The 15,251-nt window shown below is 41.5% G+C and overlaps 1 protein-coding gene and 1 long non-coding RNA gene across 5 annotated transcripts in view; one reads left to right on the forward strand and one right to left on the reverse strand.

Annotated features, from left to right (window-relative positions):
- The window catches only part of PODXL2 (podocalyxin like 2), a 55,443-nt gene that overhangs the window by 21,833 nt on the left and 18,359 nt on the right, over positions 1-15,251 (reverse strand). For all 4 annotated transcript variants that reach the window (XM_079964527.1, XM_079964528.1, XM_079964529.1 and 1 more), the window contains exon 2: positions 7,065-7,355. In XM_079964527.1, the coding sequence (XP_079820653.1) occupies positions 7,065-7,355 (291 nt within the window). The remainder of the gene's footprint in view (positions 1-7,064; positions 7,356-15,251) is intronic.
- On the forward strand, positions 201-6,582 carry LOC307209503. Its single transcript, XR_013835622.1, has 3 exons — positions 201-281; positions 1,770-1,816; positions 6,470-6,582. It is a non-coding gene; the product is annotated as an uncharacterized lncRNA (long non-coding RNA).

Here is a 15,251-nt window from a genome sequence, read left to right on the forward strand (position 1 = left end):
ACTGAATATCTGAAGAAGTATCTGAAGAAGTGTGCATGCACACGAAAGCTCATACCAAGAACTAACCTAGTTGGTCTTTAAGGTGCTACTGGAAGGAATTTTTTTATTTTGTTTTGACTATGGCAGACCAACACAGCTACCTATCTGTAACTGAATATTATATGCTCTCCCTAAGGAAATGATGTACTCTGTTTTAAGGTCCTCAAGATGGACATTGGATAGCTTGCTGGGGAAAAACAAAGCATAACCTGTCCCCAGTGGGAAGGAAAGCCCTGCCTAAGGTAATGCAAAGACAATGATTTAAAGGGTAGGTGCAAGGAGATGATTTTGCTTGTGTTCCTTTTTGCAACTCATAATACATTTTATCTTTGAGTGAATGGAGATACTAAAACAAATGCATAAAGGGCAAAACAGCCTACCAGTTATTAGATCAATTAGATCATAAGAGGAAAATTCACAAGGTACGACCAGCCATTTCTTGCTTCCTAATCTTCCTTAATAGTTTAAATATAAGAGGCACAAAACAGTGTCCCAATCTAATACCACTAAAGCCAAGAGTTTATTTCTTTAAAAAGGGAAAAGCCAGCCATACATATATTATGGCAACCAAGCAGCCACCTGGAACCCACCAAGAAACACTTCAGTGTAAAGTCTGTTCCATACAGAAGCTAAAAGGTGTTCAGAATCTGGTAAAAATGCAAACAATTGATCATAAATTGAAGTGTAGAAGTGATTCATGCGGGTAATCTCCTTGCCCAGCATGAGAATTAGGACAAAGGAAGCACTTTTTTCCACACATTGCATAATTAATTTATGGAAGTCACTGCACAAGCACATAATGATAGTCCTAGCTTAGATGGCTTTAAAAAGGGATTAGACAAAGTCATGGAGGATAGGCTATTCACGGCTATGAGTCACAATGACTATTGCAATCTTTAGGTTCAGAGGCATACTGATGGTGGGTTAGTGCCTTAATGTTCTGCTTCTGGGCTTTCCAGAAGTACCTAGTTTGACACTGTGGGAAAAGAATACTTAACTTAGGGAACCTTTGGTCTGATGCAGCAGTTCTCCTATGTTCAAGCTCCACTTATTTTGTTTGCAGTCAATACAAAGATGCCCACATGGTAGTGCTAATCTAATAATTATTTTTTCCTAACCACCCATGTATATCTGTGGGTAAGTTTAAAACAAACAAACAACAACAACAACAAAGCCATACTTGGAAAAGGGAGGGTCCACTGTCTTACTTTTAAGAGATGCAATCTGGCTGTAACAGATTTATGTGATTAAACAGAGGGAAATTATATTAACTAGCAATTGAATTACTGCTAAGTAGAAGCCATCTTATTAAAAAAAAAAAAAAGGACTTCTCTTGCTTTTCCATCAAGAGAACATTCATTTCTATTACGACCAGCTTCCGAAATGGTCCATCAACTTCATAAAACAATTCTAAAGTCAGTATGCCTACCTCTTAACACTTATCTGATTACAGAATCAAATAAGTACCGATGCCATTTATACGACACAAATGGAGGAGGAATGAGATCCATTTCATACATGACACTGCTGACACACAAACTATCTCCATGTGGTGATGGTGTGGGGGGAGAATGTATACTGACACCTGTAAAGTACATCAGAAATATGGTAAGCACACAATCCAGAAAGGCATGCTTAATTCTTGGCACATCTGCTCATAGAATAATGCTGCTTGTGCTGTACTTCACAATTATTAACGCAAACAACAGTTTGTGTTCCATTCTTCACAGATTCCTATGTAGGAAAAATGCCACGTGTAAAGAGGCCTTGAAGACAGGTGAGTGGGTGGTATTGAGGAAACAGAAAGCAATTATCAAAGTTGGAATTTGGCCAGAAAGCTAGTGCTCACACTCTAATCTTGTGTTATAGGATCTGTAATAGCAATGAGTGAGATTACCCACCTCTCATTTAGCAGGACCTCTGGAAGAAGCATCTATGTAATGAAACAAGTGTCCCATCAGCAACTGCAATTTTTGGTCATCAATGAACTCTAACCTTTAAATTGGACCATGCTGGCATAGGGAGAAAAAACCCAGCATAAGAATGATCTATTTAAAATGCCATTGTCCATTTAAACCCAGGGCACAAAAGAAACTACGGACACACACCAGCAGTTCCCAGGCAGAGTGCTGCTCAGCACTAAGCCTCTTAGGTGTTGTCTTTACAAGACACTTAATTTCATTAATGCTTGGCTAAAGATGAGATTAAAAGATGTAAATTTGTGGTCAGTCTGTGCACAGAAACCAGATGCTTTCAGTACAAGCTCAAGGGAAGGAGTGTTGCTGAAGGCACCTATTGGATAGTGCTCATGAGAAGTAATATGCTTTTCCTTCTGCTCAGAGCACATGCTCATGTATATATTCAGATAACCTTTTATAAAGAGCAAGTTCAACATTTCCCTTTGGGAATGACATTGATTAGACCAGTGGCTATGTAGAATGTGATCTAGGCTGGATCTACACAGATCTGTAAAAACGCTATTAAAGGCTATTTAAAAAACCATGATATATAGCTCTCAAAGCAATTTCCCATTGCCGACAGATCACTGCTCTGCGGCGGCCTCTGGTGTCACATTTTTATAATGCATTTTTAACATTATAACCGACCAGTGTAGATTCACCCCTAGTCAATTTAAATGTTCCTTTAATGTATCTGGAACTAAGCAGAGAAAGTGGCTGCAATTTGCAACCAATGGCTTTTCAGCAGCGTCTCCAAATTCATCTTGTAGATTTCCTGTTCCTGCATTTTTAAAGTATGAACCACATGACATTTCCATTGCCTGGGTGACATTTCAATTTTTTTTCCTGGAGCTAAAACCTGCTTTTTCCTAACCAGTAGTAACATAGAAAGGTTTTCTAAACTGATTACATGCCACTGTGCCGTACAACATGCGTTTGCCATATCATAGTTTGGGGACTATCCCATTTCTCTCTGTCTCTTAGCTCCTCTTCAGTGCTGCTCCCCAAACCTCATCCCTCCTTGCCTCATTTCTTTTTCATTGTTGCTGCTGTTCCTTTCCAGGCAAACATTTCTCTCCTTTCTCGGTGGATTTACCTGGGAGGAAACCCCCTTACACTCAGTGGGGCTTACTTATGAGGAAGAGGCGACCCAGAGTGAGGGGTACAGGCAAGAAGGAACAAACACATTTACCTGAGAAGTCCCTTTGCACTCAATAGGGTTTACTGCTGAGTAGAAGTGCCTGAAACTGAGTTTGTTAGTTGTGTTAGTCAGTAAGCAACACAGGCTGGATTTTCCTCTATTCACTGAGTGGGGGCTGTTGTGAGACACTCTTCCTATCAAAACACGCAATGTGCTATTCCTCTGTCTATGTATGCGCTAAGAGCCATGGAGGGCTACAACGAACAAAAATTGGAAAATGATAATTTTCAATAGCATTCTGGAAGAGCCCTTTGAAACACAAGCCTCTCCCACCAATTCTAGTTGATGACTAGTGGCACTGCAGGGGTGGTTTTGCTGGGAGAAGTGTTGCTCTGTGCCCTCATATCCTTAGGTCATGTGGGGGTGAGGAACAACAATCATTTTTTGTATAGTACTTCCTAAAAGAACTGTCATGTGGTGTGTTGGAAAAACACCAATTTATTGCTACAACACTGGCATATAGGCGGTGCTTAAAAACCTGTCTTGCTCTGCTTATGGAAGTCATTGTTACAAATTTCTGATTTAGAACCACTTATTATAATTCATTGCAAGATAATAAGCAGCAGGGTTTCTAATTAATTTTTAAACAGAAATCAGCACTCAGCCTGTTGAATAATTCAATATGTTGTGCAAACTAAGTAAATTAAATGCCATAAAGACATTGAGTTGGTTTAGGGGCCATGTTTCCAGTCCTCCAAATCATGGTGTAGACTGTACAGTAGAGGATCAAGAGCAAGACCTTTGCTAACATGCTCCCCTCACCCTCCCCACGGGACCAGTTTAATGAACATTTGATCCTCCCATAGTTTGTGTGAGCCCTCCAGACTTGGGCTGTAAATCACAGTTTGTTTGACGGGTTGGTTTGATTTAGGGGCTTCCTGATAAAAGAATAACTTGTGTGTGTGTGTGTGTGTGTGTGTGTGTGTGTGTGTGTGTGTGTTTAAATGATCATATGAGGGAAAGTGTGTAATAAGCATGTTGGGACTGGATGTGTGATATCTGAAGCATTCAGGTGTGTGTGGATGTATAGGCATTTGGAAGAATGCAGCCCTTAACAAATGCTTCACAGTTAGAAAATAAAATGGGTATAGGTAGGAAATAATGCCCAAAATGGAGCACAATCGTGCAAGTATTTATGCACAAGTAGAAATGGAAAGCATGTACCTAAGCAGTCCAAGTCTATTCAAAGCACATAAAGTTCTATTCAGTTTTCTACATGTATTTCTAGTAATATGCATATTTTTCAGTTACTGGGTTAGCATGCATGGCAAGAACTTGTCAAAATACTATGACAGTTGCACGGAACACCAGAACAAGGAAGCTTTTTGTGGCGTTGCACATAAGAAGAATCACAATTAAACTGCCCAAAGCTCCAACACCAGCACTGTCTAAATATCGTGACAGGAAACCTTTCTATCCCATTAGTAAATATGTAATACTAAATTAAAACACAGGGGAGATAACAAACATCTTGATAAATGCTGTATTTCACAGCTCATGATTCCTCACAGTTATGCCAGAACCTCCCTGCCCTCGCCGCTCTCTCTCTCTTACACTAAGACTCGAGTGTTACACTTTGTAATATCCTACATTACAAAGCACATTACTATATTTTGAATAGTTTCTTCAAAAATTTAGGCCCAGTATGAAATCTTAGCTTCCCAGCTCAGGGATGCATCTGCAAGAGTGTTCCTTTTTCTCTTCATCTTCTGACAAAGATGGTTATTGAAGTTTTATTTCTTTCATCCAAAGCTACCCAATGATTTATATGCCAAAGATGCTTTTAGTCCAGACACAAACAGCAGCAAGGAGGTTGTGATACTGCTTCTACACACTAGCGTTGTGCCACAGATGCACAGACTTGCACTGTTTTAGCTATCTACATCTGCTATTGATACAAAGAACAGGCATGTGGAAAACACAACAGCTTATTTTCTATCTATCTATCTCTATCTATCTATCTATCTATCTATCTATCTATCTATCTATCTGTCTATCTATCTGTCTGTCTGTCTGTCTGTCTGTCTGTCTGTCTGTCTATCTATCTATCTATCTATCTGACTTATATACCGCCCTTCATCATAATATCTCAGGATTGTTCACAAGATACCAAGGTAAAAGAACAAATAAATAGTTAAAACAAAAACAACAAACCAGTAACCCTCCTCCCACAAAGACATTTAAAAGGCTGTAGAGTATTAATCAGCCAAAGGCTAGAGAAGCATTTGGCAAAATTATAAAAGGCTGACTCAGAAGAAAACATGGATGATTGCAATGCATAAATAGCAGCTTCTTAGAAAGGGAAGAGGGTTATGTTGGAGAGTCAGGGTTCTTTCCTTCTACCTCAGTCAGGTTCCTAAATAGATATGGATGAGAATGACATGAGCAAGAGGGAACTGTAAGATGGCTTGCTATTGCTAATGTAGTCTTTATCCTAGCAGAAAGTTAAGTTTCTTTCAGGCAGGTGTCTATAGAAAGAGACAACTTGAAAGGATATAGTGTTCTAGTAACAGACTAAACTCAAACGAGGCTGGTACCCACTGAGAGAAAAATGAAAGCACAGAAGGCAGTAGGGGTGGCAATAAAGGATGAAGGTCAACTTCTTGCATTGTGCTTAATATGCAGTGCCTGAAAATCAGGTCAAGATTGCACAAGATAATCTCATGAGGTTTGCAGAAAAACCAAATATGCTCACACCCTTTTTCACCTCATATCTCACTCAGCAGGCATATCAAAAGCACACTCTTAAAATGGTGGGTTGTGGGGTTTTTTTTTGCAAAGGATATCTTTTGAAAAATGAGGCTTCGAGGAAAGGCAATATTTCTATAAAACACTGGGAGTGGGGAGAGGAGGAATAAGATTTTAGCAACTATTTCTGCCAAGTCCTAATGCAGCAGTAGCTTCCATGCATTAGATATATCACTACGGTGTTATACTCGTACATAATATTGGTTGCAGACCTGAAGAATGTGCAGTGCTTATTTAACAAGAAACTCCTGTTCAGAAGCTGTCCCTGAGCTATCCAGCTTGCATGGCAATGATCAGGAGCCTCATCAGCTCTACTCTTCCCACAACCTTCTAATCCCAAAGAGGCATCTGTTCCCTCATCCCAAACCTACCCAACTCAACCTACATGTTTCCCCACCGTGGATGCTTACTGTAGAATGGCCACATTTCACTCTTCATTTACATAGTGTCATTGCCAAATCGTTGTCCACCAGCGTCTTCCACATGCTACTTCTATCTCTCACTCTCTTTTTTTTTACCACAGAAAACCTTCTGGTAAAGAATGGAACAGGAGCACAATATCCACGGCTGATTGCTAATCTTCAGTCTTTTCCAAGAGGCATAGTTTTTACACATGCAGTAATACCTTTGGCAGCAAATCTACTGATACTTGGATGCTCCTTCTCCATTTCCTTTCCAGTTAGCACCATTTTATCAATATTTTAAAATTTGTGATTTTTATTATTTATTAGCACTAACTATTAATGCACTAATTGTAAAACTGATTTTGGAAACACTTTGCTGCCATTTCTGAGCTTCAGATCTGTATTATAGCATGGTACTTACACCCACACCTCTATACCTCCCAAAGTGTGGAAAGTCAATGGCAATTCTCCTTGTAGCTAACAGTGGAAGAGCAATTATTAGAAAGTCCTGGAATATGCCTGCCTAGAAGCACCCATGAGAGGATTCCATCTCATGAGACTCTTAAGCTTTGCACACACAACTCAATGGAAAAAGATATGAAGTTAAAATGAATCCCATTTTCTTCAGCCAAAATCACATCAATGTGAGAGAACAGAGGTGTTCCCAACAACTTACAAAGGGAAAAAAGGGAAAAAAGGGATAAAACAGACTACCTGATGACTGTCCCACATACAAGCTGGAATCATTTATGTCTCCGCCATCATCCCAAATATACTGGGACTGAAGGATCTTGGAATCTTCATTCTCCTCGCTGGAAAAGCCCGAACCAGGTGAGGCTAGCAGGGCATTGGGGACAAGGTCTGGCTCTGACACCTCCAAGTTTGGCTGTTCGCTGGTATCTAGAGACTCTAAGTGAGACATGGCTGAGAAATCCACGAAGGAGGTTGAAGTCAGTCCTTCAGTACCAGGATCTTCTGAAACTGCACAGGAGATGCACAAAGAACCTACAAACAAGAATGAGAGCAATATCAGTTTTAGTAATCATACAGAACCTTGAAGGGGGGGGGCAGAAGTAATGGAGCTCTCTCTCTTCAGAAAAGGGCACCCAAAATGATCAAAGTTCTGGAGCAATGTTACAACATTTCAGGGAAAGATGAGTGAGGAGGGGAGATGATTGAGGTGTATAAAATTATGCATTTGGGGGAAAGGTAGATAATATTAAAACCTCTCTCATAATATTAGAACCAACGACCAGTCAATGAAGCAGAATTTTAGAAGACTCAGGTCGGACCAAATGAAGTACTTCTTCACAAAGCACATAGCTGAACTATGGAATTCATTCCTGTAAGAAAAAATAAAAAAATTCCTTCCAGTAGCACCTTAAAGACCAACTAAGTTAGTTCTTGGTATGAGCTTTCGTGTGCATGCACACTTCTTCAGATACACATATACTATCTGAAGAAGTGTGCATGCACACGAAAGCTCATACCAAGAACTAACTTAGTTGGTCTTTAAGGTGCTACTGGAAGGATTTTTATTTTTATTTTGACTATGGCAGACCAACACGGCTACCTATCTGTAACTATTCCTGTAGGAGTTAGTGATGGATCATGGGCATAGCCAGGATTTGGGGGGGGGGTGTAGGCCATTTGTTTTGGGGGGGCAGAACCTCAGTTAGCTATGTATTTTTATTTATTGGGGAGGCAGCTGCCCTCCCCCTTGGCTACCCCCATGACTTGGATGACTTTAAAAGAGGATTATACAATTCATGGAGGTGGGGGTTATCAATGGCCACCAGCCATGGTGGTTATGCTCTACCTCCAATGTCTGAAGCAGAATTATAATCTGGCAGAATACCAGTTGCTGGGGAGAGTGCTGTTGCATTCCAATGTCCTGTTTGCAGGCTTCCTGTAACCATGTAGTTAGTCACTGTGGGAACAGAATGCTGGACACATGGGCCTTTGGTCTGATCATGTGGAGTTGTCCATACATTCTCTCAAGAACAGTCACAGGCTTCTCTGCCTTTACAGCAACATTTTTACTCACTTTAGTATAAATACATTATCCACAGCAATCACACAAAAGTGATGAATATACTCTCTAGGGGAAGAACATCATTTTCAGATATGAAAACCACAATGCATCCACTGCAGGGGAAATTATATACTGCTGCAACTGAAGCAACCTGAAGGAACCCTTTTAAACTCTGCACAAACCAGTGGGTAACTATGCATGTATCTGCATTGAAAAGTGACTGCCTAGAAAGCCCTTAAGCCTTTTTGAGAGAAAAGCTGAAATACTGCAGATGAATGCATGAACAATCATCAGACGTCTCAGTGACAGAACCTAGTTGCTTCCCATTCTCATCTGCAAACAGAGGGGTGGGGTGGGGAATACTGTTTTGCATATTCATTTCATAGCCATAGTGACCTCAGAAACAGATATATTTAATTCACTAAGGAAAAACGGTACACCCTTGCAAATCCAGATAAATTCCCCCGCCTCAAATTCCTCCAGAGTGTGGGTCATGGAGTCTAGTAGTGACTGAGACACCAATTCTGAGGCTACAGTACTAAGGAGTTAAATTGGGTTCCTGGCTCTGAGCACTATGTTGATGATTGAGGGACCACTGAACCTCAGGTTGACAGACAGGAGTCCACTAATCCAACTCTCACAGCACCAGAGCCCACAGAGCTGGAGCTAGGACCCTCATGAGCCCTTTCACCTAGGTTTGAGGAGCAAGTGCCCCCCCATACCGTACCTTGCCAGTTGAGTGCTGCTAGGAGCACAGCAGACAGAAAGTTATGATACACAGAACTGCCTACCTTTTGACCAAAAGGCTGGCCCTAGTCTTCCACAAGGGGACAAAGCTTAGGAGAGCTGGACTGGAGGCAGAGCCACAAAAGAGCTCAGTTAAACGCAACCCATGTTGTAGGAAGTTGCTCACTAAGAGCTGTCCTTGGTGCTGTAACAACCGACTAGCCCTGCCCTATGCGTTGGTCCCTCAATGAGAACAGGACAGATTCTACATTGACCACAATTCTTTATCCTCCTTTACTGCATCTTCCTGTGAGATCTTTGCTTGGTCACTATGCTAATAGGAATTCTAAAATCCAGTTTCCGTTTTCCAAGTCACCCTGAGCAATTACACCCTCAGTAACTGCCCACTCACTGTTCATTACAACTTCAAAATATTCTAAAGAGAGATTCTTCATTATGAACAAGGGACTGTGTTTTCACTGCACTGCAAAAGAATTTGTCACTTTGATAAGAAGGCTTTCCCTCATTTTGACATAACAAGTTTCTAGAGATGCATGTGCTTATCTCTGCAGGCCGAGACAGAATTAACTCTGTAAAATAAACTCTGTAGAACTAAGAATTGCACCCTGACCCATGACATTTAAATAGCTATACTGTCTTGATTTCTCACAATCCTTTGTTTTGTTTGTTTTTGATGTGTCTACATTTAAGAGTTTATGTTAATTGAGTGCTCGGGAACCTATAGGCTATGGGCCTAATGACACCCGACAAGCCTCACAAGGCTGGCCCATGAGCCCATTTTGGGCAAACTACTACCACTTTTCCTGAGCCTGACATGATGCCAGGAATGGAAACTTCAAGCCGCAGATTTAAACTTCAAGCCGCAGCTAAAAGGAAGAATAACCTGGAGCGCTCCCAATTTTTCATTTGTGTCAAAGTCAGCATCTTTTTGAAATGGGCATCTTTTTCTGTCACACTGCGCAGCGAATTGAGAGCACACTTAACTGGCCAGATCCTATTCCCTGTCTTAAAACTATATCAAACAGCAAAGCTTTGCTATTGCTCAATACACATTACTCATTAAAATAGGGAGAAAAAGTAGTGCTGTAGTTGGAAAGTCATGTGAATTAAGCAAGCAAGGTGTGCATGTACTACATCCATCTTACTCCTGGCTGTTTTGAATCTCCAGGAGACCATATCTGTCTAGATGTACGAAGTGTACAGAGGGGTGGGTTGGCAGCAGCTACCCAAGCTAGATTAGCATGTAAGCAAATGGGCAAGTATTAAGAGGAGGTGGTGTTGGTACCCAGAGAAGTCTTTGAATTGGGACTCCATAAACATGAAAAGGGAGAATTTACACACTATTCATTCTAGAAACTTGAAATCAAAGGGAATGCCTTTTTTGAGCCTTGGATAATGCTTGGTCTGCAAGAGCTTTTCCACAACTGATTCATCCTTATTTTTGGAGACTTTTTATTGCCCTATGTGCTTTCTCATTTTAGATCAATAAAACAAAATTAGCTAAAGGAGATCAACTAAGACAAAGGCAAATACCAGAGATAGCAAAAGTATGACAGGAGCAAGCAGCACTGAAAAGAAGTGCACTGCAGCATAAAGCAGCCAACCAAGGCTTCTCTGGCCATCCCAAGGGATGGACAACTCTCACCAAGTGTTATTTGCACATAGCTGAGTCAGTCAGTCACTAAAGCCAAAACATCCCAAAATATGCTCCATTATAGAGCATGCAGCATGCCTTTGCAAGTCAGATTATATCAGATTATATCTTGCTTGAACAATTTCCTAGCTCAGTCTACAAGGAGAGAGAGATAGAACAGAATTGTGTCTAGGATTTTTGTGCCTTCACACAGCAGCTGTCACTGAGCTATTATTAGCACTACAGCAGCATCTTGAGACCCCCAAAAGAGAGGCGCATGCGCATATATATATATATATATATATATATATATATATAATTGTTGTGCTTGGACTATAAACATATGCAAATGAGATATCAAACACACACTAGCTGCACTCAGAATAGACTAATCCTGTTTATCTGCTGTGGCGACAGATATGCAAGCTGCCATGACTGGCACGAGCCTTTGATTGTCAAATTGAGTAAAACCACCAGCCACTCCCAATTCATCCATGATCTCAATGTGACAACAGACTCCAATGGGCCTGACAGGCAGCAGAATGCCACCAAACCCACCTCCCTATCCAAGCCATGTAACTTGCCTATGCTGCACTGCTGGTGGTGCTAGAATCTAGTGCTGGCCATGAAAGCCCTAGTACTAGGACCCTGTTGCCCAGTTGTATTAATTTGCTTGTGTGCACAAATTCATAGGATGGGATAGGTACAGAGGCACAAAGAAATGAAAGTGTATGACTGGCAACCTTATTTGCTATGCAGCCAAAGATGTATTTGCTACAACGTGTACATGTGACAAAGCTGTGGCAAACCACAGTGCCCTGGTGCATGTACCTGTAAGATACACATGGTTAAAAAGCACACATTTACTGCATACGTATGTAACAGTTTTATTAGTACATAAGCCCTCTTAGATCTGCTGTGCATACATCTGTTTAAAAAAATGAAAGTGTGGATTGCTAAGACCATGTCTAAAATGCCTAACAGGGTAATGTCTTAGACACAAGATTCACCTTCTCTTTCCTTCTTGAGGAACTCCCATCAGTGTTACAAAGAAACCCAACACAGATTCCTGGGAGGGGGGGGGGAGTGGCAAGGTTGCTTCATACCTCTTTATTAGGTAAATAATGTTCTGTTCCTTGAAGGCTGAACTAGAGAGACACCAATTGGCCATAGTGCATAATATAATGTATTCTATATTTAAACCAGTGGTTCTTTGGCTTTTACTGTAACAGCAGTCAATTTATTACCAGATTACATATAGCTACATTTACAATGCAACCCTAAGCATGTTTACTCTGAGAAATAAATTCTATGGAGTTCAACAGAAATGCAATAGTAAGTGCATTTCGAATTGAAGCCTCAGCCAAGAATGGTGAGGAGTGGTTTACTAACCTGGTTGAAACTCAAGAAGCATGAACTCTTACACATTGGGCAAGCCTTATACAGTTTCATGTGCCATCCATCAGCATACTGGATACAAAAGTATATCTCCCTCAGTGAGAGAAGAGGGAGGGATACAAATAATTATTAACGTGATCTCATGAATCTTAATTTCCATTCATCCAATTCTTTGGCACCAATTCAAACTTTATGGGTTGGATGCAATGTTATTTCTACACAGAGCAGACCCACTAAAGTAATGGAGATTACTTCCCCAGCAGCCTAAGGCTCCTTCATCTTGTCTCTCTTTGCTCCACCTTCTTCGTTTCTCTGACTGTTCTGGGAGACCAGGGGGAAAGGGAGGGAGACTCCCTGGATTCTTCTGCGTAACCTCTGTCTCCTGCCCACCCCCTTCCTGCCTCTGATTCTAGAATGTTATCTGCCCCAGCCTCTTCCTGCTCATCAAACCCTGTTGCTTCTTCAGCTTGACACCTCCTTCTTCCAGTCTGCTCTCTCTTCTCCCTCTGACCACTCATCGTCATCTCATCACCAATCCCCTTCTTCTTCTCTGGGGGTTCCCCAGCTGGAGCTTCCCATTACTACTCGGCATCCAGCCAGTCCATGACAGTTGAGTAGAGAAGTTGGGCGATATGATTCCACTAATGAAGGGTCTTTATAATCGTAATGTTGGCAGTCCGCATGTCGGGGTGAGCTCCCATTGCTCTGTACCAGCTCCTGCCAACCTAGCAGTTTGAAAGTATACCAGTGGGAGTAGATAAATAGGTACTGCTGTGGCAGGCAGGTAAACGACGTTTCTGTGCACTCTGGTTTCTGTCACGGTGTCCCGTTGCACTAGAAGCAGTTTAGTCATGCTGGCCACATGATCCAGAAAGCTGTCTGTGGACAAACGCTGGCTCCCTCGGCCTGAAAATGGAGGTGAGTGCCACATCACGTAAACAAATTTGACTCGACTTAACTGTCCAGGGGTCCTTTACCTTATAAGGTTTGGGAATTAATACAATTCTTGATAGCTTCCAGGTTGGTGGCAATAAATCTCCAGCTAAGGTATCATTGTACAGTTTAGACATATATGGGACCATTAAATCTTTAAATATTTATAAAATACTGTTGAAACACCCACCTTTAGATTTTTAAGTACAGTGGCACCTCAGGTTAAGAACTTAATTTGTTCTGGAGGTCCATTCTTAACCTAAAACTGCTCTTAACCTGAAGCACCACTTTAGCTAATGGGGCCTCCCGCTGCCGCCATGCGATTTCTGTTCTCATCCTGAAGCAAAGTTCTTAACACAATGTACTATTTCTGGGTTAGTGGAGTCTGTAACCTGAAGCATCTGTAACCCGAGGTACCAATGTACCTCTTTTTCTTCTTCTATAATTGCCAGTGGGGCTTACTTCCGAGTAAGCATATACAGGATTGTGCTGGAAATATCTCTCATGTCTACTGCCTTCCCCACGCATTCTCTATAAAAGTCCTAAAGCTTAAAAATGCGGTCACCTGTGACGAGCCTGGCCTTCAGGGGAGCTAATCCCATTAGTGCAAGAGGTTGTTCCCAGCAGTTTGTTTACCCTCATTTAACACTGAACTGTTTACCCAGTTTAAACCCTTTAAGATTCATGATCCGGTTTACCAGGCTGGGCTACTATCCTCAACCAAAGAAAAGAAATGCTAGCCAAAGCAAAAGAATTAGCAGTTGTGAAAGTATCAGCAGTGGGCTCAGTCTGACGTTTACTTCCTCTCTGAGTATGAACTTAACCCTGGGAATTTCAAGACCTCAGCTAAGCTGAGCTGCAGAAAATTTGCTTTTGCAAAACTTGGTGGATCTGAGAGCCAAGATTCTTGGATTTGCTTTGCGCTACTGTAACTCTAATTTGCACAGCAAATTTCCACCGATGCAAAACAAACTCAGCCCTGCCTTATGGTGTTTGCTCAAATTGGTCCTGCAAGAAGTACATAGCTCTAACAAAACAGCACTAGTCATATGCAAGTATCAATGTGTAAAGATTATGCTTTACAATCTTCATTACCTGCCTTCAAAGATTCTTCCCAGTTAGCAGGTTAAAGAACTAACAGATTGTGAGATGTCTAATGCTCACTGAGCAATGGTAATGACAAAGCAGGGATGTGAATTCTGGTTCAGCTTTATCATTGTCAACTAGGAGCCACACCAATTCTACAAAACCTCTGGTATACTACTAAGCAAACAGTTTGTGAGCACCTAGAAAGGAATGCTGTGCCCCATGATATTCTTGTAAAGAAGCTGGTAAAATGCGGTCTTGACTATGCTACCACTCAGTGGATTTGTAACTGGCTGACTGACTGAACCCAAAGGGTGCTCATCAATGGTTCCTCTTCATCCTGGAGAAAAGTGACTAGTGGGGTGCCACAGGGTTCTGTCTTGGGCCTGGTCTTATTCAACATCTTTATCAACGACTTGGATGATGGACTCAAGGGCATCCTGATCAAATTTGCAGATGACACCAAACTGGGAGGGGTGGCTAACACCCCAGAGGACAGGATCACACTTCAAAACGACCTTGACAGATTACAGAACTGGGCCAAAACAAACAAGATGAATTTTAACAGGGAGAAATGTAAAGTATTACACTTGGGCAAAAAAAATGAGAGGCACAAATACAAGATGGGCACCTGGGTTGAGAGCAGTACATGTGAAAAGGATCTAGGAGTCTTGGTTGACGACAAACTTGACATGAGCCAACAGTGTGACGCGGCAGCTAAAAAAGCCAATGCAATTCTGGGCTGCATCAATAGGAGTATAGCATCTAGATCAAGGGAAGTAATAGTGCCACTGTATTCTGCTCTGGTCAGACCTCACCTGGAGTACTGTGTCCAGTTCTGGGCACCACAGTTCAAGAAGGACACTTGACAAACTGGAACGTGTCCAGAGGAGGGCAACCAAAATGGTCAAAGGCATGGAAACGATGCCTTATGAGGAATGGCTAAGGGAGCTGGGCATGTTCAGCCTGGAGAAGAGGAGGTTAAGGGGTGATATGATAGCCATGTTCAAATATATAAAAGGATGTCACATAGAGGAGGGAGAAAGGTTGTTTTCTGCTGCTCCAGAGA

The sequence above is a fragment of the Podarcis cretensis genome, assembly GCF_951804945.1.
Source record: "Podarcis cretensis genome assembly, chromosome: 2".
NCBI lineage: Eukaryota > Metazoa > Chordata > Lepidosauria > Squamata > Lacertidae > Podarcis > Podarcis cretensis.